This window comes from Emys orbicularis, chromosome 23 (assembly GCF_028017835.1).
Source record: "Emys orbicularis isolate rEmyOrb1 chromosome 23, rEmyOrb1.hap1, whole genome shotgun sequence".
NCBI classification, from domain to species: Eukaryota; Metazoa; Chordata; order Testudines; family Emydidae; genus Emys; species Emys orbicularis.
Genome location: NC_088705.1, coordinates 3,098,064 through 3,119,526, shown reverse-complemented (window position 1 = coordinate 3,119,526; position 21,463 = coordinate 3,098,064). Strand labels below are relative to the sequence as shown.

At 65.1% G+C, this 21,463-nt stretch overlaps 1 protein-coding gene across 1 annotated transcript; it reads left to right on the top strand.

Annotated features, from left to right (window-relative positions):
* Nucleotides 1-4,345: 4,345 nt before the first annotated feature.
* Nucleotides 4,346-20,966, top strand: SH3D21 (SH3 domain containing 21). Its single transcript, XM_065421517.1, is given in 17 exon segments — nucleotides 4,346-4,480; nucleotides 4,483-4,668; nucleotides 6,003-6,063; nucleotides 8,353-8,468; nucleotides 9,402-9,492; nucleotides 9,826-9,920; nucleotides 10,813-10,888; nucleotides 11,409-11,509; nucleotides 12,356-12,454; nucleotides 13,175-13,211; nucleotides 15,740-15,808; nucleotides 16,757-16,874; nucleotides 17,309-17,373; nucleotides 18,116-18,231; nucleotides 19,406-19,578; nucleotides 20,265-20,328; nucleotides 20,871-20,966. Coding segments are annotated over 17 exon segments (1,698 nt in total).
* Nucleotides 20,967-21,463: the final 497 nt, after the last annotated feature.

Genomic DNA, 21,463 nt, shown 5'->3' with positions numbered 1-21,463 from the left:
AGTGAAACTGCCTCCTGGATCTTCTCACAGTTGAAGTCAGTTGCTGCCACTCCTGGTCCGACGTCCCCCTGCAATCAGTGAATACGCTGCTCTGTGCCAGGTAGTGTCCAGCATGTCCGTAGCGATAGCAGCCCCGAGGGGAGCCAGGGCAGTGAAGTTGGGGGAGAACTGGAATGAATTGCTCTGCTTATCTGCTTACAGCCCATAGAGGGAGCATTAGGGCTAGAGGCTAATGACTCTTTGGTAATTCTGGAATATCCCTGCTCTTGCCTGCAGTGTTGCTTCCCGCTGTGCCTCTGACAGATAGATAAGGAGGATTCACATTAGGACAGGCCAGTGGCCAAAGCTCTGGAGAGGAGCATAGGGCCCACGACTGCACAGACCTAGATTACTTACCCACGTGTATGCAGCCAGTGGGGGAGAGGGCTCAACCTGAGTAATCCAGAGTTGCTGAAGAGCAGCGTGAAGGTACAAGCTCTGTAGTTTCAACCTGCAGCCAATGGGCCGTGTCCCCTGAGACAGCAGCACGGGTCAATTGCAAAGGCTGGGTCAATTCTGAATCATCAGTCCGAGGCACCTGCCTGTGGGGAGAGGGTTCTGTGTCTGAGCCGACCTCTTGGAACTTCCCAAAGACAGTGTGGAAGGCGATTAGGTGATCTTGGGGGGAGGAGGGGACCAACCCCTCCTCTACCACTTGTCCCATAGGTCACGCAAATGGGGTAAGATGCAGGTGTTAGGCAGGGTGCAGAGATGGTGGAGAAGGAGCTCTCCCGTTCCTTGTCCCTTTGCCAGACTGAGGTTTAATCAACCCAGGGATGTGTCTCATCAGGTGCTGTTTATTTTCCTGTATTTCCTTCCAGCCTTTGCTGTTCGCTCTGCTACTCGTATCCAAAGCAAATGTCTCCTTTGCTCATGGGTGGGTGCTTCCTGCCCCATCGTCTCCAGAAATTCCCACCCCAGACTCGAGGAACCACGTGGTGGGGAAATAAACGCAGAGGGGGGATGGGCTCATATAGTTAAAGTTTCTTTAAAAAACAAACCAACAAAAATAAATGAATCAATGTTACTAGCCCTGACAACAGTGGCTCAGAGGTGACATGGTGCGTGAGTGTGCCTGGCCTGGCCCCAGCCCTCTGCGATTGTGAGGGGGCTGATGCCCCACGGAGGCTTTTCAGACTAAACCACAGAGTAGAGCCAAGGGCTACACATCCCAAAGTCCCAGCTCGGCGCTGTGTGAGCAGCAGCCCCTGACTGTCAGCCACGTGCCCCCTCGAGGGACAATCCAAAGGCTCAGCACCCAAGGGGCTGGGCTCATCTGAAGATCTGGGCACTTCTTTCGGTGCCTAAATGGGCAGCAGAGATCTAGAGGCAAGTGGAGTATTCTCATCTCCCCCCCAGACTCCATTTCCAAGGGAGATGGCAGAGGGACAGGAAGTGGGAGGTTTTGGGCTGCTGATGCAGGAGCAAAGCAGACATCCCTGGCGGCTCTCGCCAGTGACCTCCGTCAGGGCCCCCCTGCAGTAGGTCCCTTCTGGGCTCTTGGCAGGACTCGGGGGGTGGGGGGGAGCAGCTCTTGCTCGGGGACAAACCCCAGCCCTGCTCCATGAGGCTGCAGGCGCCGGGCCTGAAACACTCTCACCTTAGCCCGAGGTCACATGCCTGCTAACCAGTTAGGCAGCTGAGCCCAGCCCTGCAGCTGGAGAGGTTCTTACAGCGCGCTCCTTCCCACGAGCCGAGCGCCTTCCACCAGTGCACAACCAACCTGGCTGGCGGGGCTGTTCCCTCCCCAGGCGGAGACACGGGTGCAGCAGATTCCTTCCGGATGCCCCTGTAGTCCCGATGTATTGGATCAAACTCTCTGACTGCAGCCTCCGGACTAGCCCGAGTGAGCTCTCAGTGCACGGGTTCAGCAGGGCTCCCTGCCCCAGCACAGCAGGAAGGAGAGAGACTCATCACTAGCTTGCCTGGTGACAGCGGGCGGTGTCAGCTGAAGTCCTCAAGTTGTTTCCAAGACAGAGCCCCTAAGTCCTGCCCTGTCAGCGCACCTCCTCCGCCCTTCCCTGGCTCCAGCCAGCCACAGCCATGGAGCGTATTTCCTCACATGCTATCCATGGCTCTGGCCCCTCCCACCTCGCCCTGCCCAGGGACTTTTCACAAAATACACCCCGTGCGGTTGGACAAACTGCCCCTTGGACGCTGCCGCCAGAGCCATTGGGGGAATGACACCCGTGCCATGGCTGGACCCCAATGGGAGAAGCAAGAAGGGGCTCCGGGCTGTGCTCCAGAGCCAGTCAGGCAGGCTGCCCTTCTCGAACAGCCCTGGGGGGCAGCCCACCACAGCTCCAGTGGCCCGGTGATGGGTGCTGTTAACCCGCACAGAGCAGAGCACTGCGCCCTGACTCAGTGGGCCCCTGCCTGCCTGGAACACAGCATGCTGGGATCCCCGCACAGCGGCTGGGCCATGTCTGCCACAGCCGGAGCCAGATCTAACGGGCTCCTCCCAGCCACGGCTCTGGGCTGCTCTAACGCTCACCCAGAGGCTGCTTTGGGGGCTGGGGCCTGTCAGGCCCTGCTGGGGCGTCTCTTTGCACCTAGCAGATGCAGAGGTGCTGGGGCAGTAGCCAGCACAGTGGAGAGGGGCTGCGGGGTTAGAGCCAGGGTCTCCTGGGTTCTGTTCCCTGCTCTGTGCCACCCTGGGCAAGTCCCTTTCCCCTCTAAGCTGGGGCTGAGCTCAGGGGCGCATGGTGGCTCTGCTCCGTGTCTAGGCCTGGGAGGCACAGGGCAACATTGGACACTTCCCTGCTGCTCCCCCGAACCCCCCGATCCCCACACACCTGGCCTGGCTGGGAGCCCCTGTCCCTCGCCTTCTTGCTGTGGTGTCTGGGCTTCCTTCCCGGGGCCGTTTAGCCCGTCCTGCATGCCGGAGGCTTCTGCCAGTCACGGCTGCAGCCTGGGCTGGGACCCTGGAGAGTGGGGCAAGGCCCCGGTCCTGCTGCCTGGCCTGCAGCTCTGGCAGAGCCAGTCCGGCCGTGCTGCTGCCTTTCTCCCAGTTCCCGTGGCCCCGGCTCCTCCAGGCTGTAAAAAGCCCCGTCACTGCACTTATCAGAACCGGCCTCGCCTGTTTGCCTCCCGGAGCCCGGCCCCTACGCCAGGCTTGTCATAACTGGCATTCCCCTCCCAGCTCCACGAGTCGCTTCTCCCTGCTCCGCGCTGGAGCCTGCCAACACGCTCTGTAGCAGGAGGCTGCGGGAACCACCATGGGTACGTAGCCCGGGGCGCTGGGGCTGGTTCGCCCAGGGCGGGGTTCGTGGGGCCCATCTGGTCAGGGGTGGGAGACAGGAGACGTACCTGGGGACATTGGGCGCTGCCCACCTCACCCCACAGACACTCGGCAATCCATGGATGTCACCGTAACCCTTGTTCAGGACAGACGGGAGCGAGCCAGGCTGCCCGTGACGCCGTGGAGTGACACTGAATTATACGGGCTCGGGGCTGGGCCTCGGCTGAGCGGCCCCTTCAGCGGCGGGGCCTCTGATCCCACGCCCGTGTGTCACTGGGGCTAGCCAGCTCCCTGAGCTGAAAGCTTTGGCTTGTGTAGGGACCCCCTGCAGGGCTGGCTCCTAGAGCTCACTCCCCGTCCACACGCTGAGAGGGGAGAAGCCAGGCGCCTGCTCCCAAATGCTCAGTAGCCTCCAAGCCTGGGGAGTGCACACACACACCCCCGGGGCCCAGAGACCACATCACCTCCTCCCCTCTGGGGCCCAGGGACCGTGCCGCCCCCTCCCCTTTGGGGCCCGGGGACTGCGCCGCCCTCCATCCCCCTGGGGCCCAGGCACCACGCCGCCTCCTCCCCTCTGGGGCCCGGGCAATGCACCCCCCCCCCTCCCCCCTGGGGCCTGGGTAGTGCATCACCTCCTCCCGCTCTGGGGCCCAGAGACCGTGCTGCCCCCCATCCCCCCTGGGGCCCGGGCACCATGCTACTCCCCCCTGCCCGGGGAGCACGTCACCCCTCCCCTCTGGGGCCTGGGGAGTGCGTCACCTGCTTTGGGACCCGGGGACCGCGCCGCCCCCCTCCCCTCTGGGGCCCGCGTGAGTTGTCCCCACCTGCACCGCCAGGCCCTTGGCGTTACTCGGCGGCTCAAGGCCCTGCCCCACTGAGCACCTGCGCGCCAGCCCCCGCTAGCGTAACTGTTGGCTGTAGAAGTGCCCAGGGCCCCACTGGCAGGTGCTGCCCAGACACAGCCAGTCCCGGCCCCAACGGGCTCACAATCTAACCGAGGGGGGGAGGCACCATCCAGGTGAGCTCCAGCCCTGACGCTCGCGCCCCCATGGGCAGCACAGAGAGATGGCTGCAGGCCCTGCGCCCTTGCACCAGGCTGGGCAAACTGAGGGCAGCTCATAGGGTCAGGCTCCTGCACTGGCCCAGCCTGGTTCAGGAAGCTCCGCTCCTGCCCCCACGGGTGCCGCACAGAACCCCCCTCTCAGCCTCACTCTCTCCCGGTGCTAGGGGAGGTCCTGGTTCTGGTGGATTTTGCTGGGCAGCGGGACGATGAGCTGCAGCTGAAAGCGGGGGACATCGTGCAGAAGGTGGAGTCGGGCCCGGAGGAGGGGTGGCTGCAGGGGGAGCTGGCTGGCAAGACGGGGCTCTTCCCCCGGCAGTTTGTGCAGGTGAGGGGGGCGGGGGATCCTGTCGGGTTACGGACGGACACGCTGCCACGCAGAAGCGGGAGCACTTCCCCTGCCCTGCCCGGGGCACGGGACCATCTTCCACATGCTCCTGCCCACAGCACGGGGCCCATCCCACGGCTGTATCCACTTCTTGCCTGACTTACCCACACAGCCTGGTGGGCCGGGCTTTGGAGGTGGCTTGGCAGCTTCCCAAAGCAAACCTGACCTGGGCGGGAGACCGTGTGCATCCACCCCCACAGGTGCGCACGCCCACGCCCTGCAGCCATCTGGAAGGTGTGCACGTCGACACACACCTGCAGGACTCCAGAGCCACCTACGGCCTGATGTTCGGGGGTGCTGAGCAATCAGTGTGCAGCTGCAAATCATGCCGTGCAAAACAGGCCCCAGCTCCTCCAGTGTCCCAGCATTCCCCTGGGCCGCTCTGGGGGGCAGGGCAAAGGGGCGGGGTCCCTGGGACACACCCTCCCAAGTCACCTATATAAGCAGGACAGGCAGCTGCTTTCCCTACTGCCCAGATGGTTGCTGTGGGTGGGGGCTGTTGTGCAAGACGGGTGAGCTAGTGGGAGCTGGCTCCTTCTGCAGCCCATGGCTAGAGGTTGCCTCAGGAGCAGCATTGAACCCCCCCTTCCTTTGGGCGGGGCCTTCTGTGGCTTTTCCTCTCTGGATAATCCCAGTGGGGTGCACCTGGAAATGAGCAAGGGCTGATGCTGGTATTGGCCCTGCCTGGGGTGGGGCTGGGTCCCCCCTGCACTGGCTGCTTTCTGCAGATATGGGGTGTTCGTGGCTGGCGATCCTGGTGTTTTCTTTTTCTCTTCTGCGACTCAGGCCCAGGGCTGGGAGTCAGGACACCTGGGTTCTATTCCTGCTTTGCCCCTGTGTCCCCCACATGTCTATCTGTCCAGTGGGGCCCATGCTCTGTGTCCTGGGCTGGGGGCGCCACTCGTTGTGTGGCAGGCCAGCGAGGACTAGCGAGAGGGAAGGGTTAACTTCTGGGGAGCCCTTCCTCTAAGATGTCTGGGCCGCCCTAGACACTAACCAGTGGGGGGTGCAATAGACCCACCCAAGTGCCCCCAGTGCCTCTGCAGTGTGCCCCAGGCTGGCCCTTGGGGCTGGTGCTACCCTCCCCCTCCATCTGAGCCAGGCACCTCGTGACCCCTGAGCTTCCGCCATTACCTGGGAGCAGATCTCCAAGGTTGCTCCGTCCCTGTGGCTGCAGGAGTTTCACTTCCGAGGGGCGACAAGCTGCAGCGGGTTTCACATCCCCCGGCCCAGCACGTCGGCTCCTTACCCTGCCTGTGCTCTGTCTGCCCCAGGAAATCCCAGCATCTCTCATGGCTGACGGAGGTCGGAGGTGCCCCCGCTCGACCCGCTTTGGTGAGTGGCTGGCGCCGTGCGCTGGCGGGGCCCCTCGGGCAGGGCGTGCCAGAGACCCAGGGCCTGGGACACCAGTGTAAAGAGCACGGTTTCCAGGCTCCCTCACTCGCGGGATGCTGGGGCACGAACCGTCGGGTGGGCGTGCAAGTGGTGGGTGCCAGAGTAACCGGGGGGGAAGGAGAAGCTGAGGACTCAGGGTTTGAGATTGGCGTGGAGACGCACCTGAAAATGGGCCGGTAGCTGGAGAGGTGGGGGCTGGGTGCCAGGACTCCTGGGTTCTATTGCCATCTCTGCAAGGAGGCTCCAGGGTCCCTAGGTGCTTCGGCTGGGGGGGCTCGGTTGAGCTGTTGGCAATGCTGGTGGCTCTCCCATGCCTGCGGCCAGCAGGCAGAGTGTGGGCGTAGCACTGCCCTTTTCACTGGTGCAGCGTCACCCGCCCGTCCCAGACTCACCGGCTCCTCATCCTGCTGGAGGCGAGCGGCATCCCCAGTCTCTGTGCCTTGGCCAGCCGGGTCCCGCAGCTGGCGCTCCCAGGTGCCCTGACCGTATCTCCTCCTCTCTCTCCCCCCACCCCCACAACTGCGTGCGCTGAGCCCTGGGGGACAAGACCCCTGCTCCCTCTGTCCTGCCGGCCAAAGACCACTCCCTTCCCCAGAGCTGGGGTGGGGCCCCCACCTGGTCCCCATAGGGCTCTGTGCCATGGTGGCAGCTGTCAGCTCGGGACCCTTCGCTCATCAACCTGTGGCTCTGCACAGGGCCCAGCTGTGGCATTTTCACCACCTGCCAGGCAAACCTGTTATTGACACGCTGGCCTCTGATTGGCTGACCTACACAATGGGCCTGTTCTCCAACCCAATGGGAACCCAGCAGATCACAATGAGTCTGGTGGGGCGGCAGCATCTCTGCTGCACTAGGGCTGGGGAGGGAAGGCGCCATGCCACTGACCTCTGCCCTGCCTGGGCTCCCTGCGGTGCTGCCTCAGCTGTGGGGCGCGTCGGCTGCCTTCCCCGTAAGGGCCCAGGCCTGCGCCTGCTGCTGTCGGCTCAGGACCCGCTGGCTGAACCACCTCCTGGGGCTGGGGGCAGGAGGGGGAGCCACTAGGGAGCACCATGCTGGGGGGTGTGGCTGTCTCCTGACTTGGGGGCTGCTGCTGCTCCGTTCTTCCTGCCCTGCCACTGCAGTGTGCCAGGACCCCCTGCCAAGGCCTCAGTCCCCTGCTTGGGCCAGGAACCAGTGTGGGGGGCAGCGTGGAGCCCATGGGGGTTTGGGGCAGGCTGTGAGAGGGAGGGGGGTGGGGGCTCTTCCAGCAGTAGGGAGGCAGCCAGGTTTCCTGCTGGGGGGAGGTGGGAAATGGGCTTCCTGCCTCTTACCCCCGAAGGCTCTGTGTTTGCCGGCTGAGCCGCAAGGGGTGTTGAGCTGAGAGGGTCTGCCTGGGGGGTGGGGGCAGTGTGTAGGGGGAGCGAGTTGGGCCTGGCCATGCCAGACACTGGCACTTCTCTCCTTCTCCCACCCCACAGCCTGGCCTCCCTCCAGCGAGACTGGCCCGGGAGGCGCTTGCCCTACACTAGCAAAGCAGCGCACCGTGGACCGAGCCATCTCCTGTCGGGAGGCAGGGCTTGAGCTCCAGAGGGTGGGCAGAGAGCTTGAACTAGGGTGGGGGGTGGAAGTCTCCTAAGCTCCACCTACAAACCAAGCTCCATCCCCACAAAGCAGCAAACGAGGTTCCCAATCACCACACCATCACCCTTCTTTGTCCTCTGCTTTGATCAGCAGTGAAATGCTTATCAGGGCTGAGACCAGAAATGCCCTCATTAGGTTTCAGAGTCAACCTCCCTTCTAGTTGCACAGGGCAGTTCTCCACCTCTGAGTTCTCATTTCTGGCTGTCTGCAGACTCAGGCAGGCTGGCTGCCTCGCTTCCCACTTGTTATAGGGGTGAAGGAAAGCTTGAAAACCTGTAAGGTCTGGAGCCCTGACTGTTTAGTGAGAGCTGACATTGTGGAGCGCAGGGGGGCAGCGTCCGGGGGAGAAGGGCTGGTTTGACACGCTGCTGGGAGTCAGCCCCGTTCCTGGGGTTACCAGGGTTTGCAGTGGGGCAGTCAGAGGATTGGGGGAATCCCAGTGCAGGCAAAGTCTGGGGGCTCCTTATAAGTTGAGCCGTGAAGCCCCTAGTGCATCAGACCAAGGGGTGGGGTATAGTCTCTGAGCTCTTCCCCCAGCAGGCACGGTGCAGCCCATCCCCCAGCCTCCCCTCCCTGAGTGATGTGTGTCTCATGCTGTTCCCACGCCAGCGAAGAAGCCGCCGGTGCAAGGGCAGCGCTGGTGCAAGGTGAACTTCAGCTATACACCGGAGAAGGCGGATGAGCTGCAGCTGAAGGCCGGGGAGCTGGTGCAGATCCTGCAGGAGGTGAGCAGGGCTGGGGGGCACCTGCCGGAGCCTGGGAACGGAGACCAAGGCCCATGTGCCTGGGAATGGCTGTTGGGGGCGGCTGGGGTGCAGGTGCATTGTTCCTTCCTGGGGGGCAGGGAGCAGTGGGAGGTGGCTGGAGGGTTGTTTCCAGCCCCTGGCACCTGTGGTATGCCTGTGCCTGGGTCGCGGTGCTGTCTGCAGGCACTGCTGGGCGGGGACTCTTTAGGCCAGAGCCCAGCGGGAGCAGGGACCAGGCTTCAGTTAGCTACGGTCCAGCAGCAGAGGGCCAAGGCCAGACTCTGTGCTGCCAAAGCCTGCCCCATTCCAGCCTCCCCTCCCCTCTGTGCCATGAGGGTAGCAGCGAGGCCAAGCGGGCAGGGCAAGATCTGCTTCCCAACTCCACGGGAGAAGTGTGCACAGCTCCCACCCCTCCGTGCAGCAGGAGCCAGGGGCAGGCAAGTGCCCCGAAGTCTGCTCTAATGTCTGCGTTGGGAGGGGCATGGGAAGGCCAAGCAGGTGGGGAGCTGGGCAGGCGATGGGAGACCTCAGGAGGGGCAGCCTAGCCCCATTCTAGCCCCTCTGGATCTCCTGTTCAAGCTACAAGGGCTGTGTCGCCTGGCATTGAAATGAGCAGCCATGTCTGGGGTGGGGTCTGGCCGTGGCGTAACGGCACACAGCAACACTGTGGGTCAGGACCAGGGGAGGAGAGGCAGTCTGTGTCTAATGGACGTTGCAGGCAGCGCTTTCGGGAGGCTGGGGTTTGGCTGGGACACCCGGGCTGCCTCCCTATGCCCAAGGAAAATGCCATAGTGGGGGGCTGGCCGGGGTGGGTACAGTGGCACTGTCCAAGCCCAGCTGCTGGAGATGCTCTGGGCGCACTGGGTCAGCGGCTGGTGGGGCTCAGCTCTGAGCCGTTCTCTTCCCCGGCAGATCGAGGATGGCTGGTGGCTGGGCAGGAAGAACGGCCAGGTTGGTGCTTTCCCCTCCAACTTCGTCCAGGAGCTGGACAGGCTGCCCCCAGGTAGGAGGGAGCGGGGAGCGGCAATGGGGCTGGGTAGCTGGGCCTGGCTCCCTTCTCTTCCGCTGCCTTGATCCTCCCCCCAGGAGAGACCCCAGGCTGCAGCAGCCTGTGGCATGTGGGGGGGCTGATCTGGGAAGACCCCAAGGCGCAAAGCATGAGCTCCCCCAGTGCTGCGTCCCCACCAGCGGGGGTGGGGGGGTCGGGCAGGGCCCCCGAGCCCTGAGAGCTGGCAGGTTGCTGGCGCTCTGGGTCAGAGCAGCGTCTGTGCCCCCCAGAGGGGCTGTCCCATCCCAGGTGCCCTGAGATAACCCGCTCCCCCCATGGTGTGTGCAGGGCTGGTGGCCCCAGAGCCCCTCCTGAAGAATGGGGCTGGGAAGCAGAGGCCGAAGCTGACTGATGAGACCTTCATCATAAAGGAGGCAGAGAAGGTGAGTGTTTGGGTTGGGCAGCCCCTGGCACTGTGGGCAGAGGGACGGGGGGAGGGACAGTCCTGGGATTCACCTTCCGCCCCCGCCCTCCCCAGAGCAGCCCCGGAGACTGGCTAGCTGGTGGCCTGACCCAGCAGGTGAACCTGTCTGGCTGCTCCTGGGCCCAGGCCATAAAGCCCCACCCAGGGGTGGCCGGTTGGGCTGGAGCTGGTGGGCGCTTGCCCAGGCCCTTCGAGGCACTGCTGGCTACCCCAGGCTCACGTGGGCCCAGGTTGGTCCTGCTCTAGGAGGGGGGTCGGTGGGAGTGTGTGACGCAGTAGGGAGCGGGGTGGATTGACCTGCGAATGTCGGTTAGTTTTACTGGGACTGTCTGTCTGCGTGGGGGATGGGAGAGCAGGGGGTGACTTTAGGTGGGGGACGGTACCTGAGCCTGTAACCTGAGCCAGGAAGGGGAGGTGGGGCGAGTCGACACCTTTGCCTGGGAAACTGGACAAAGGGAGAGGAGGAGAGAAGGCGGGGGAGAGCCTGCTGGAGGGGTTTTTGGTTTTCAGTTTTGGGCTGGCTGGGAAGAGGCAGGGAACCCCAAGTCTGGGGTCTAAGATCCTTGCCCCCCCAGAGGGACCTGGCTGAGGGGTCCTGGTTGTACCTACACGCTCTGCTTGGGATGGTGTTCCTGTCGTCTAATAAACCTTCTGTTTTACTGGCTGGCTGAGAGTCACGGTGAATCGCAGGAAGTGGGGGGGTGCAGGGCCCTGACTCCCCCACACTCTGACAGTGTCTGCCCCCATTCTGGGGTGCTTGTGGGGGTGTGGAAGCTCGGTGCTCTGAGTACGCACTCCCTCCTGAGACACCCACTCCCTGAGCGCTAACGAGCCTTGTGTCTCCTCCACAGCCAGAGCCCCCCAAGAAGTTGGAGAAGCCCATCCCCGCAGCCCAGAGCCCCCCGCCAAGCCAGCCCCTGCAGCCGTGTGAGTGAGGCCTGCCTGCGCTCCCCCGCCCCATGGAGCCTGCTGCCTCTGCTGAGTAGCCGTGTCCCCTGTGGGGCCCTAGCTGGGGAGGGGCCAGCCCTGGGGCTGTAGTGGATGGGAAGGGAGAACCATGCCCCCAACAGTCCTCAAGGAGCGATTCCCAGCCACTGCCCCAGGGCAGGACGGATCCCCCCAGCCCAGGGGAGCCGCTTGCCCCAGGGCCTCTGACCTAGGCAGTGGTGGGGCTGGGATCTGGGTCCAGGCCCCCAGGCCTGTGCTCCCGCTGGCTCATGCAGCATCTACAGGGCAGGAGCATGGACCCTTCCCCGCCCCCACTCGAGCAGGGTCTGATTCCTGCCCTGCTTCTGCAAGTGCAAGGCACTGGCTGGGTTCACTGGGCTGGTTCCTAGATCTCACCGGGGGGGGGGGGAGGAGATCTTTCCCTGTGAGCAGCACAGCGCCCCCCACTGGTGACCCTGTGGGGCTTTCCTCTGAGTCCCTTCCCTCCCCTCCCGCCCAGACTGCGAGGCCGAGTACTGCAAGGCCATGTTCGACTACGAGCCGGAGCTCCAGGACGAGCTGCAGCTGAAGAGAGGAGATGTCGTTTTGGTTCTCTGCAAGGTGGGAGCTGGGGACGGTGGGGGGGCTGCCAGGGCAAGCTGTGAACCCCCTGCGGGGGTGCTGATCTGCCATCTCACTGGTGGGGAAGCCAGCCCCCTCGCAGCTGCCTGCCCCCCAGCCAGGGAGCAGCTCATTAGTGTGTCATTGGCCCATCACTGTGGCCTCTGGGCATGATACAGGGGACACAGAGCCAACAGCCCTGGCCCCTTTGCTCCACCAACCAGATGGGGAACCCCAAATGGTGGAGCCTGGTACTGGAGGGCGTGAGTCTCTGGGTCTCAGCCCCACATCTCCACTGCGCTCTGTTCCCTCGACACCCCATCCTGTCTCGGAGGGGCTCCAGATCCCCCGGCTGGCTTCCCGGCTCCGGGAGCCCAGCTGAGCTGCTCTCGGTGCCGGTCCCGTCAGCACCGCTGGCTGCAGCTTCTGGGGGAAGGTTCCAGTGCCAGCTGTCGTGCCCTGAAGGGGCCCCCAGCAATGCACCATCCCCGTGGGGCACAGGGCTGTGATCCCCTCCCTGCATGGAGGGAGCTGTGGGCAACACAACGGCCCCACAGTGCCTTTCTTTCACTGCCCCTCCCAGCCGTGTCCCTGATGCCAGGGACCTGCTGGAGCCAGGGCGTTTGGGTCCCTCTGAGCCCCTCCTGCTCAAGGCGTCTGGCCCCGGGGGGGCTCTGCTGGCCGTGCTGGGTGCCATGGGGGAGCAGGGCAGGTTGGAGTGGGTGCCACCCCCTTGGGCTTTGGCCTGGTGTTCACCCCCTGTGCTCCGCGATGTCTGAGCCCATGGCCGCGGTGCTGGGCCGTGCGGGGGGATCGTGAGCTGGGCACTCCCTGCTTGCCTTGCAGGAGACGGAAGATGAGGGCTGGTGGGAAGGGGAATGTGGTGGCAAGAGAGGCCTCTTCCCTGATAACTTTGTGATCCTGCTGCAGCCCCTGGTGCCAAAGGTGAGTGCCGGGGTTGGGCCCCCCTGCCTCGGGCTGGCTGGCGTGGGGGGCCCAGCGAGCAGCCCTGTGTGGGGCGGGGGGCGCAGGCCTCGGGGCAGGGGCTCTGACACCGGGAGCAGCCAGTCACTTGGGCAAATGGCTCCTGGCCCCATTGCAGTGGGGGAGGGAACGGCAGCGTTCTGGGTTCCCCCAGCAGGTGGCGCAGTGACCCCGAGGGAACACCCAAGGGTGGTCCATGCCCGTCCCTTAGCTCAGCTGGTGAGAGCCGCGGGCAGGGGCCAGGGAATGCGGGCAGGGGCCAGAAGTCCCTCTCCTTCCCTGGGCCGGGGCCGGCTGGGCACGCAGGCTCTGGGGCTGGACGAGGAAATCCGCATGGCAAGCTTGCAATTGTAGTAGTAAATAGCTCAGTTCTGCCCTCCTAGCCCGGTACCCGGCTCCTGCTCCGCTGCTGGGCTCACCTCCACCGGCGGCTTGCCCCGGGCAGCACCGGTCCCTGGAGCTGCTGAAAGGGAAGAGCCCGGGACGCGTCTGGCTGGGGGTGAGCTGGGGTGGGGGGAGAGAGAATCCTTCCCAGCTGCAGGGACGCCGATGGCCCCTCGTCCTGCCCTGTGCGGTGCTGGCCTCGCCCGGCTCCGGGACGCTCTGAACACGGGGCAAAGAATGGCCAGGAGCCGCCGCAGGATGTGCCCCTCCTGCTCATCGGGCTCTGCTCTGTTGCAGATTAAGGCGGTGGTGCCCTCGCGGAGCCAGGAGTCGAGTAAGTAAGGAGCCCACGGCGGGAGGGTCGGAGCTGACGGGGGGGCCTGGCTGCGAGCCCCTCCCTGGTGAAGCAGACCCGATGGAGGCCGTGGGCTGGCGCTGCCTGGCTCCCCGCCCGGTGCTGTTGCATGGTTGCTTGGGGGTCCTGCCAGCCCCGGAGGCTGGGCTGGACGTGGGCTCATCAACAGAGCAGCTGTGGGTCCAAGCGCAGCTCCGAGCAGTCTGTGCATGGCCCGTGCTGCAGGGTCACCAAGACTCCCCCTGCTAGGCGGGCTGGCTTCTGGGTAGCGCTGCCAGGCAGCGAGCGGGGGAGCTGGCAGGGCTGAGGTGATGGCAGAGGCTCCTGAGCTGCAGAGCCAGGCAAAGCCCTGGGTGCTCTGCATCTGTGACTTCCTTTCCCGCGAGGTGCTAGTTTCCTCTGCGTCACGTGCCCAGGGCACAGGGGCTGAGCAGCATCCTGGCTTGGAGCAGAGCTCTGGGGCGCTGCGGGCAGGTCCCTGCTGACGGCCGGTGAGTGTAGCTGACGGCTGGAGTCCGGAGCCTGGGCCCAGGCCCCCCCAACCCCGCAAACAGCTTGTGAAGGCCCCGTGCGTGGCTGGGGTGGCAGGTACCCACGTCCCCTCTGCTTTCTGTGCTGTCTATGGCATGCGCATGGTGCAGAGTGGTATGGAGGGGAGCGGTCCCTCCTATGAGCGATCGCTCGCTGTACCAACCCTGGGCCCTCCCGCTCTAGCACCCTGGAGGATCCCAACGTGCTGGGTGTACAGGAGCCATCCTGGGGTGGGGAACACAGCAGCTGCACCCCAGGGCTGGGCGGGGGGGTCGGGGCTGGATTCAGTGGCCCTGGCAGTCTGCGTCATGGAGGCTCTTGCTGGGCCAGGGGCTTTGTAGGCTCCTGAAGTGTTGTCGTCTTTCAGCTTTCAGCACCCCCTCCCCCCCAAGCCCCACTCAGTGTCCCCTGGGAGGTGCGGGGGGGCTGGCCAGCCCCAGGCTGGCATCTGTTGAGAAGTGGCAGACTGAACCCACTGCCACCTGGGATGGTTCTGGCCCCAGGGTGGGCAGAGCTTCTATCACCAGGGCTCTCCCCTTGGGTCTGCCTGGAGGGGCTCGCGCCCACCCCTGCCCTTGTGGCACAAGCTCCTGCGTGGGGCCCAGGCAGGAGGCCTGGGTGCTGTGGGGTGGGGCGTGGGTGCTGTGGGGTGGGCGCCCCAGCCTCGGGGCTTGGCAAAGGGACGAAATCAGTGGGTGGCTTTGGTTTGTGTGAACCCTCAGGGGTCAGGGCTTGGTTTAGCAGAGGCAGGGCTCAGAGCTGGGGTCAGCGCTGCTCCGGTGAGAGCTAGCAGGGCTGCGGTGGGGCGGAGCTGCCTTGGTGTTATGTGGTATAACCTGTTCCCAGGGCCCAGCTGCCCAGAGCTCTGGGGAGGGGCTGGGGCTGGCTTCCCGCCTGGGCCCTCCGCATGGATGCGGCGCCGGGGCGGGAGGGAGGCGGCTGGGGTAGAGGCTGTCGGCCGGAGGGCCGCGTGCCCTGCAGTGGGGGGCCCATCTCGACACGGGCCTGAGGAACTAGTGGGGGGGGGGGCAGGGACTGTGCTGGTGCAGCAGCCGGCAGAGGAAGTGCAGACTGCAGGCACCAACCACCTTTGGCTGGGGAACGTGGGCTGCATGTGACAGCGAGCGGAGCAGGGTTTGTAGCTGCGGTGGGGAGGTGCTCAGAGCTGTCTGGGGGATGGGCCGACTCTGAGCTCATCCCACCGTGGGGGTCAGACTCTGGGTGTATTTTGGGGGCACCCTGGGCTCTGAGATCCCAGCTGCTGTGAGCACCCCGAGGGACAGTGCCCAGCTCCCCCTCCTGGTGCCCCTTGGCACAGGGGCAGTGAGGCTGGCAGTGCAGGCAGAGTCCAAGCCAGCGTGAAGCCAGCCAAAAGCCCTGCTCTAAGCTCTGTCCAAAGGGGCAGCTCGGGCCACCGTGAGTGTTCTCACACACACACCCTCGTGCGCATTCACACATGGGTGCTGGGTGCTGCTGTAGCTCCCCGGATGCACCAGGCTGGGCTGCGTGGGTGTCAGCCCCAGGCTGCTGACTTGCTCGCCTCCCGGGTGCTTCTGACAACCCTGAGCGAGCACCTCTGCTCCCCTCGCCGGGCCTGGGCAGGGCCGGGTTCTCCTCTCCCCTGGGCAGCCAGGGGGAGTCTGTGGTGTAAGCAAAACCCCATCGACCTCCCTGGGGTGTCTGCTGAGATGCACCCAACCCAGGGGGCCCGGTGTCACCCCAGCTCAGGCCCAGCTGCAGGTGATGGCCCCTGAGGGGCGGCGAGACTCCCGGGTGGATGGAGCCGGGCCCAGCGTGGGAGGGAGCAGGGCTGGCTGCCCTCACAGGGCCCTGGTGTCCCCCCAAAGAAGGGCCTGGGGCAGACGGGGCTGGGGGCTACTGGGGCTGAGGGAGCAGGGACGGTGCCGGGGAGGAGCATCCCGCCCCCCACCCGAGTCGGCCAGCGCGTCACTCTTCCTCTTGCTCCTCTCTGCCAGTCTTCAGGCCGGAGAAGAAAGTCTCCAGTGCCATCAAAGCGGAGCTGCGGCCCACACACGAACCCAAAGGTACATGAGGGCATGGGGCTGCCCACTGGGCCGGGCTGGCCATGGGCACTGGGGGAAGTGCCAAGTCTCCATCCTGGTAGCGGGGTGTATGGGTAACTACCCACCTGCACTGCTGGGCTGCTCCCCCTGAGGGCATGTGCCGTGGGCATCCAGCTGGCTAACAAGGAGCCGGCTAGTGTGACCAGACAGCAAGTGTGAAAAATTGGGACGGGGTGGGGGGTAATAGGAGCCTATATAAGAAAGACCCAAAAATCGGAACAGTCCCTATAAAATCGGGGCATCTGGTCACCCTAGAGCCGGCTGGTAGAGGTGGGGTGTGAGGGGCTAGTCCTGATACCTCAGCCGGGTCTGCCCCCTTCCCCGTGGGCGACAGGCCGTAGCTTTCCCTCCCCTCGGCCCAGGGAGGCTGCTCAGGATCCCTGGGGAGCTGAGGGGAAGGGCAGGGCTAGGGCTGCAGCTGGCCGCCATCTGCTTCCTACATTAGGCTGTAGCCCGCCTGCCCCCTCCTGCTTCGGTCCGTGCCCTGGCCTGGCTCCGGGCGGGTTTGGCCCCTGAGGCCAGCCAGGGGAAGAGGCGAGCGCAGCAGGCAGCGTTTCCTGCCATGTGCGGCTCCGTGGGGCGTGCAGAGGTGTCACCGCAGCAGGCTGCCAATCTCCCAGCCGGGCCCAGAGGCTGAAACGCTTGGTTGCGGCTGGCCCAGGCCAGGGCTAACGTTCAAACACCAGGATAACACCAACACTTCCATGGCCCCCTGGGGCAAACTCCCCTGGCCAAGAATGTGCCTCTGAGGGGGACCCAGCCATGATGGGGCCCGGGCTGCGGGCCCTTGTCTGCTGGCTGGGGACTGTCCTGGGACCCTGGCTGCAGCCACTGGCCAGTCGTGGGCTGGGAGGGTAAGTCCTGGGGAACAGCCCGTCTCCCGCTGCTCACCCCTCCCTCTGCCCCCAGAGCCCAAGGTGCAGAAGAAGATGGACCTGCCCAAGATGAACCTCCCTGCCAGCAAGAAAGCGGCTCCAGCCCCTCCCGTCCCTGCCAAGACCAAACTGGCCTCCAGCCTTGCCGGCAGGTGAGGGGCCCCTGCCCCCTTCCCTTGTGCAGAAGGCTGGCTCTAGCTGCTGGGGAAGGTTGTTGCAGGCTGGGGGGGGGGGGGGATGTAGCGCTGTGTTAACACCCCTTTGTGGGGTGGGGGCCTCTTCTCGCAAACCTTCCAGGGGTTAATCTTGGTATTCGGGGCGGACACCTCCCATCTGGGCTCAGCCCCCTGCCTCTGGCACTGCTAATGCCATCACCGGCTTTGCATGTGGCTGTTAAACTTCTGCAAGGGGCGGAGCAACTGAGTTAGGCCCCTCCCTCCTGCCTGGCCCCCCAGGTGGGCAGGGAAGTGACAGGAGTGGGGTGGATCCAGCATGTGGCCAAAGGGGAGGTGGGGAAGAGGCACGAGGGGGCAGGGGCTCTGTGGGCTGCAGCCCCCTAATGTGCAGGAACGTCTGCCGTTGCTAGGCCCCCCTGCACCTCGACGAACTGTGTCCCAGCCAGTGCGGAGAAGAGCAAGCCCAAGGACCCAGGTAAGCCCGTTGCCACCTGGCACGTTCCGATCCCTTCCTTCACTGGGCGGGCGAGTAGCATCGCTCCCTCCGGTGTCCAGCAGCAGAGCCCTGGGCCGAGGGGGAGCTGCCCATCAGTAGCTGTGACTGGAGCCTGCACGGATGGAGGAGTCTCTGCCCGGGCAGGACTGAGGGCATTGGGGCAGGGCTGGCACCTGCCCTAGGTTCTGAGCACCCCTGGCAGGCGCCGCTCTGGCCTGGGCTGCTCCTGGGCTAGGAAAGTGAGGACATTGCTGCTGTTTGCGTGTGAGGAGCCCACACGATGTAACAGGCCTCCCGGTGCCGGCTCGCCCAGCTAATCCACGCGGTGTGGAACCCAGGAGTCCTGCCGGCCGGTCCCCTGCTGCAGCTGCCCAAATCTCTCCCTCCCTTCCGGAGCAGAAAGGGGGACCTGCCTTGGGAGGGCAGGGAGCAGCTCAGTCCCCTTACAGCCCCGGACGTTCCCAAGAGCTCGGTGTTGAGCTCTGTGGCTGCCCTGCTGGCTGGTCTTTGGGCCACCTGGCTGCCGAGTGTGGGTCGCCCCGGCCCGAGGGTGCACGGGCAGGGCGCGGTCGGTCTGGATGCAGAGCTCTTCAGCCTGACAGCACAGCTTGGAACTGGTGGAGGCCTTGTGCCCAGGGCCTCCCCCAGCCCCTGGAGCTCAGGGCCTGCCCTGCACGTTGGCTGATGGAGAGGGGGCTGCTGGTGCCTCTTGGTTCTGCAGATGCAAATTGCTTTGATGCCGTCCTGATCTCCAATGCCAAACTGAGCCACCCGACCACGACCCGTCCCAAAATGCCAGGCAGGAAGCCGCCCAGCCAGCCGCCCGCTAGCTCTCCGGTGAGTGCCTGGGCAGCGCCCCTCGCTGGGGGTGGGTGGGGAAGGGTTGGACTCGCTGGGCTGGGTGGGCACGCTCCTTGTGCTGCATTTGCTGCCCACCGCTTCTCTGCTGCAATTGCCTTGTGTCCGGAGGGTGAGTGGCTCTAACTGCTCTGCACCACTCCCCGAACCGCAGTGTCCCACCTCCACCCAGGGCTCCTTCTGAGCCAACGGGCTGGCGCGTGCTCGGCACCGGGGCGGGGACCCTGGCCTTGGCACCAACTGGTTTTAAAGGTGCTGGGTCGTTTGGACCTGAAATAATGGGCCAGTGCCAGGCTTGGCCCATGGGAGCAGGGTCTGGTGAAGCGAGCGAGTGTAGACTGCAGGGTGTAGACCCAACCCCATGCAGAGGCAGAGCACCATAAACCCACTTAGGAGCCCCACACGCCGGCAGAGTGGCGCAGTGGGCAGCAGGAGTCACCGTCTCCTGGTATCGGCCACTCTGCAGGCTACTGCCCTGGCCCTGCTGTGCCCCGGGGCTGGGCTCCCGGAGGGGCGGGTCCCAGGCTCTGCCCCGGGAGCCCTGCAGGATGGGTCAGCAGCACCAGAGCTCTCTGGAGCTCCCGTAGGAGGAACCGGAGGGGTGAGGGGGGAGAAGGGGTGCTGCACCTGGGTGCTGGGGGGGGGGGAGGAGGAGAAGCAGAAGAGCAGGGTGCCGCCTCACTGCCAGGGTCACGGCAGGGACGGGAGCGAGTGTGTGGGGCAGCCAAGGCGGGGGCCACTTCCCTGGTGCTGCGCTCAGGTCAGGGGAGCTGACCCCAAGCCGGCCCCTCCCCTCCCGTCTGGGGAGCCGGCACTTGGGCTGGTGCTCCGAGAGCTGGGGAGAAGCTGCAGCATGGGCAGCGCCAGGGCCAGCTCCGTGCACCTGGCAAGGGTTTGCACGTGTCTGGCCCTGCCCGGCAAGGAGCATCCACTTGGCCTGTGAGCTGAGGGGGCCAGGTAGCACCAGTGGGGAGGTGGGTGCTGGAGACCTGCTGCGTTCCCTGAGGTGCTCTTCCCAGGGGACCGCCCGCCCGGTGCCCGTAGCTCTGGGACTGCTAGGTGGGGGGGCCCAGCTGTGGGACTCCCCAGTTGCAAAGTGACTAGCTTTCCCTGCCCCTGCTGGGAGTGTTTCCCATCGGTTCTGCTCCTGCAGCACGTGAAGGGGCCTCTGCTCCCAGCCAAGAGCAGCGTCCAGGCCAGGGAGCTGCAGCCCCCGGAGAGCCTGGGCGACCCCCCCAAGGCGCAGGAGAAGCTGTCCCTGGAGGAACTGCTGGCCGAGCTCCGGTCCCTGCGCATCCTGATGGACCTGATGAGGGTGCAGCACCAGTGAGTGGGGCTGGGGGTGGGGGAGCTGGGGGCTGTTGGAGTCCTGGCAGGGGCTGACCCCAGTGGCTGAGACGGCCAGCCAGAGCACCCAGAGTCGCCTGCTGCATGCAGCATTCCCCATCCCCAGGGGACAGCACGAGACTCTGCTTCCTAGCCCGTGCTTGGAGCTGCCTCTCTCCTGGGCTGGGGCCTGGGGGCAACTGCCTACAGCAGCCTCAGCCCTGGCCTGGCCTGGCAGCCTGTGTGCACGTCTACCCTAGTGGGCAGTGTCCCATCCGGGGCCAGTGACCCCCGGGCGGGGCAGGCCTGGTGCCAGCCCTGGCCGAGAGCCCTGTGGCCAGCGTCTCGGAGCAGCATGGGCCGGTCGTGTCTGTGTGACCCGCTAGAGCAGTGAATCGGCCCAGGGCGCCGTGGCTGGAGGGGGAATGAGGTCTGAGTGCCTGCCCTGTTTGTACACAATCAGGTGGCCCCTGGGGGCCATCCCCTGGCCTTGGGGAGATCGAGGTTTGGCGCTGAACTTCATGGGAGGCCCTGCACGAGAAGCAGCGGCCTGCAGAGCTGGGTGCTCCTGGGGCCCATGTGCCTGGGGTGACTTCTTGGAGCTGGCCGAGGTTCTGGCCCTGAGCCCCAGCCCCCGGATCCCCAGAGAGCCAGCCCCTGCCAGCCCTGTGCACTGCCCTTTGCAGGAAGGACATGGAGGAGCTCAAGATGGAAATCAAGGAGGAGCAGGCCAAGCGTATGGTGCTGCAGGTGAGAGCCGCTGGGGATGCGGTGCTGCATGGGAAATTCAGGGGTGGGGGTTGCCCCAGCCCCTCCCTCACTGGGATCTCACAAACCCAAGGCTTGTCATCGGGGTGCTACCCCCCCGAACCCCAACTCGCATGCTGCTGCTGCAGGGAGTTCTCTGATAGCAGCATGTCTGTCAGTGAAATCCCCCTGGCCTCCACCCGTGGGGCGGGGTGTGGGTCAGAGCGGGAGCTGGCGCTTGGAGTTGGATCTAGAAGGATTAACAGCTGAGCCTGTGGATGGGGGGGTAACTGAGTGTTTGTTGTGTGGTGCCCGGATGCCACATGGATGGGCACTGGCTGAAGAGCGACTCTTGGTCGCGGTGACCCTGTCTCCTCCTGCGCTTTCCCATCGGTAACCTGGGGCCTGGGTGCCTTGCTGCTCTCCACCGAGTGCTCAGGGGGGCCCGTTCTGAGCGACGGGCAGGCGCTCTGCCTGGGCAGCGCAGGGAGAGGGACTGGAGTTTGCCCTGGTTCCCTTTGCTCCCACTCCTCTCTCCTTTGCAGGTGGAAATCGAGAGCATGAAGCAGATGCCTGCCCTCGAGGGAGCAGGAGCGGCTGGGCCGGGCAGTGAACTGGCGGAACTGCCGGCCACGCTGTGACATCCACTGTGCAGAGGCCTCGCTCTGCAAACTCTGCTGGGGCCGTTAAACTTGCAAGAGAATCACTGGCCATTGATTCCCCTTGGTGTCTGTTCACCCCGAGGCCAGCTCCCTGCCCCGGGGAGTGGGGAGAAGGCCCAGAGCCCCTCCAGCTCATCTCCTGCTGCGTCTGCTCACTGGACCCTCCCTCGGGGGAAGCACTGTGCGGAGCTCTGGGCCACGCAGCCCCCTGAGTGCTGTGGTGGGGCGCAGCCCTTGGCCCACTGCGGGGCCCGCTGGGCTGACCCTCTGGGGGATGCTGGCTTTGTGATGGGCAGCACGGGGCACCTGGGGGCTGCCAGGGGAGTTAGCGATGCCCTAGCAGGACCAGAGTGCGAATGCTGGCAGCGCACAGGCCTGGTCTCGCCGGGGTGGGGGGGCTGGCTGCTGCCTGGATTTGGGCAGTCATCACCCCCCGGACCCCGTCACCTGCTCAGCTCTGAATGTCTTGCCTATAG